Genomic DNA, 3,150 nt, shown 5'->3' with positions numbered 1-3,150 from the left:
CCCTGATTACATCACAGAGCTCCAGAGCCTGGGTTATGCATATTGGATATCAGATGTATAAGCATATAGATAATCAATATCACTTAAACAGAATCAATTTCAGTCCATCTCTACTATTTATCCAAATGTACTAAATCACAGAGGACAGAAGCATGATGAACTAAATATCATTACTGTTTGCTCTTGTAATGTTCAAGAAATAAATTACAATAATATAACATCTCTTCTGATCTTTTTACAATGTCTTCTTGATCAGCAGAACTCTTCACCCTCTGAATAACTGTTCAAACAGTCTTTAGGAAGAGAGAAAGAGGGAGAAGGTGAATGGAATGAACGAGACTGTGAGAGAAAGAGGGAATAAGAGGAGGTTGGGTGCACTTCTGAAGTGTGAGTTGGATGTTGCATTTGGAGTTATGTTTGGAGTTATGTTTGGAGTTATGTTTGGAGTTGTAGGTGGAGTTATATTTGGAGTTATGTTTGGAGTTGTAGGTGGAGTTGTAGGTGGAGTTGGAGTTGTAGGTGGAGTTGTAGGTGGAGTTGTAGGTGGAGTTGGAGTTGTAGGTGGAGTTGTAGGTGGAGTTGTAGGTAGAGTTGGAGTTGTAGGTGGAGTTGGAGTTGTAGGTGGAGTTGTAGGTAGAGTTGGAGTTGTAGGTGGAGTTGGAGTTGTAGGTGGAGTTGGAGTTGTAGGTGGAGTTGTAGGTGGAGTTGTAGGTGGAGTTGGAGTTGTAGGTGGAGTTGTAGGTGGAGTTGTAGGTGGAGGTGGAGTTGTAGGTGGAGTTGTAGGTGGAGTTGGAGTTGTAGGTGGAGTTGTAGGTGGAGTTGGAGTTGTAGGTGGAGCTGGAGTTGGAGTTAGAACAAATCCAGGTGGGTTGCTGCCCATGTAAGACTTGATCCAGTCCTCATACTGAGAAACTCTGGCAAATACACTGGGAAATTTGGGATCGTCACATTTTTCTCCAGTAAAACTTGAAATGCCAGACTGAATCCACAGAGGATCGTTCCTGCTGACCACTGGACCTCCAGAGTCTTCCTATATTGAGAGACATTCAGCATTTATATTTCCAAACAACCATTACAGACACAAGTATGCGACAGTGTATCCCAGTGATAGTCTGAAGCCCGTGTGTCCACCAGAGTGGGGAAGTGTACTCTCCTCAACTGTTTGCTGTGGGAGCACTGAGCATTTTATGCTTCTCTCAAACGGGTGTTTCCTCATTTCAACAGAGTATCTTGCTTTTTTATTATTTATTATGAATTTTTAAAAATCAAATTAGCCTTTATCGTTTGGTCTATAAGAGGTCTTTGTACCATTAAAATGTCCTTCTACACAGACTCAGGCTGCAATGGACATCATCAGCACAATATGACAGCGGCCATTTCTGGGACATTTTAGTTTCTTCCCACAGTGGAAGGTAGTGGAGTATGAGTGGAGTATATCAGTGTAATGTTTGCAAGTGACCGAAAACTGGTTAATAGTGTTGTGTAAATTGCTTTGAATTAAAAATGATTCAAATGAATGACAGGTTACTTACCAGACATATACTTTTCCCTCCCTGATTTAAGAATCCAGCACAAATCATATTGCTTGTGATGCTCCCTCCATAAGCATCATCACAGTCACTGTTGCTCACGATTGGTATCATCAGCTCCTGCAGGATATCAGAGCCCTGGGTGTCTGAAACAGACCAGAGGACAGATGTTATGGCTTTAAACCATGTCTAGGCAAACTGTTGAGGTTTACAGCATTGTTGTATAGGGTTGTTCTCTCACCTTCAGATTGTAGTGCTCCCCATCCAGTGACCCAGCTCTCTGTCCCCGCAGTAAACACACTACCAGCTGCCGCCAGACACACTGGCCTGATGTGCTCAGAGAAGTCCACGGAGAAGGACAGCTCGATCAGTGCTATGTCGTTGTCATAAGTGGAATCGTTGTAGTCAGGATGACTGATGATTCGACTCGCTGTCCTGTTCGTCTCGTGAGGGTTTGAGTCGGATTGGCTCAGACGACCGAAGTACATCTCAATGTCAGACTCATTATAACTGTTAAAACTGTAATAGAGAAATCTCACTATTATTAAACATTATTACACACTATAGATTATTAACAGACTAGTACAAATTCCCAATGTATCTTAAACTCAGTGGTGGACGAAGCACACAAAGTAAAAGAGTAAAAGTACTAACACCCTGATAAAATAGTACTCCAGTAAAAGTACTCAGGTTTAACTCATGGAAAAGTACAAAAGTATTGGATTTTTAATGTACTTAAGTATTAAAATTAGTGATTGATGAATGTTTAAAATTTTAACAATTACATACACATTTTTATTGAACATGTTTATATTATATAATTCATATAATCACTGCTCTCTGGGGAAGGGGATTGTCAAAGACTATTAAAACATTCAATGTATTTAAATATCAGTTTACGTTCCTGATACGTCATGTGTGCAAACAAGTGAAAACACAAACTATAACAGAATTTAAAAATGAGGTTTGTGGCTTAAATATGATTTTCCTTTTCAATAATCAATCCTAAAATTCGCTCTGACTGGATCTCTGGAATCAGTGTGTTGCTTAAGATCAGCTTGTTCACAGATCAATGATTTCTTCAGTTCAAAATCATGTGGAAAGACATGTTTTTAGGAAGTGTAGTAGAGTAAAGAGTATGATGCAGTGCTGGGAAGGTAGATGTGATAGATTACAGATGAGAAGTTACTCTATTTAAAATGAAACAAGTTAGTGAAACTATTTCAATTGTTTTATTAATCTAACTGATTACTTTGGATTACTCTTCTAAATTTCTCATTTCTGTTAATCATTTTGAAACATGTAAAGCAGGCAGGGTTAACCTTACAGTAATACTCAACACTGATTACTGTCAGACTTTCACAATCCTTCATCACTTCACCTTCATCACAAAACTCTCTCTCTCTCTCTCACACACACACACACACACACATACACACACACACACACACACACGATGCACAAAACTCCACATTTGAACATTCAATAGCAAACACTTAAACTAATAACACACTTCCAGTATCTGATTCAGAAGCACCAGAAGCACTTGGTTCATGAAACGTTCGTCCATTAAATGCATTGCTGTTCTGTTGTAAGTGATCTTAAAGATTCCTGAATGCAT

At 39.3% G+C, this 3,150-nt stretch overlaps 1 protein-coding gene across 1 annotated transcript in view; it reads right to left on the bottom strand.

Annotated features, from left to right (window-relative positions):
- Window positions 1–295: 295 nt before the first annotated feature.
- The window catches only part of LOC113113285 (acrosin), a 3,472-nt gene continuing 617 nt past the window's right edge, over window positions 296–3,150 (bottom strand). Inside the window, exons 2-4 of the mRNA XM_026279423.1 lie at window positions 1,771–2,048; window positions 1,533–1,675; window positions 296–1,030 (exon numbers count right to left, since the gene is read on the bottom strand). Coding sequence (XP_026135208.1) covers window positions 296–1,030; window positions 1,533–1,675; window positions 1,771–2,048 — 1,156 coding nt within the window. The remainder of the gene's footprint in view (window positions 1,031–1,532; window positions 1,676–1,770; window positions 2,049–3,150) is intronic.

Source organism: Carassius auratus, chromosome 13, assembly GCF_003368295.1.
Source record: "Carassius auratus strain Wakin chromosome 13, ASM336829v1, whole genome shotgun sequence".
Taxonomy (NCBI): Eukaryota; Metazoa; Chordata; class Actinopteri; order Cypriniformes; family Cyprinidae; genus Carassius; species Carassius auratus.
Note: the sequence above shows the minus strand (reverse complement) of the source record. Positions and strands in the feature narration are given on the sequence as shown.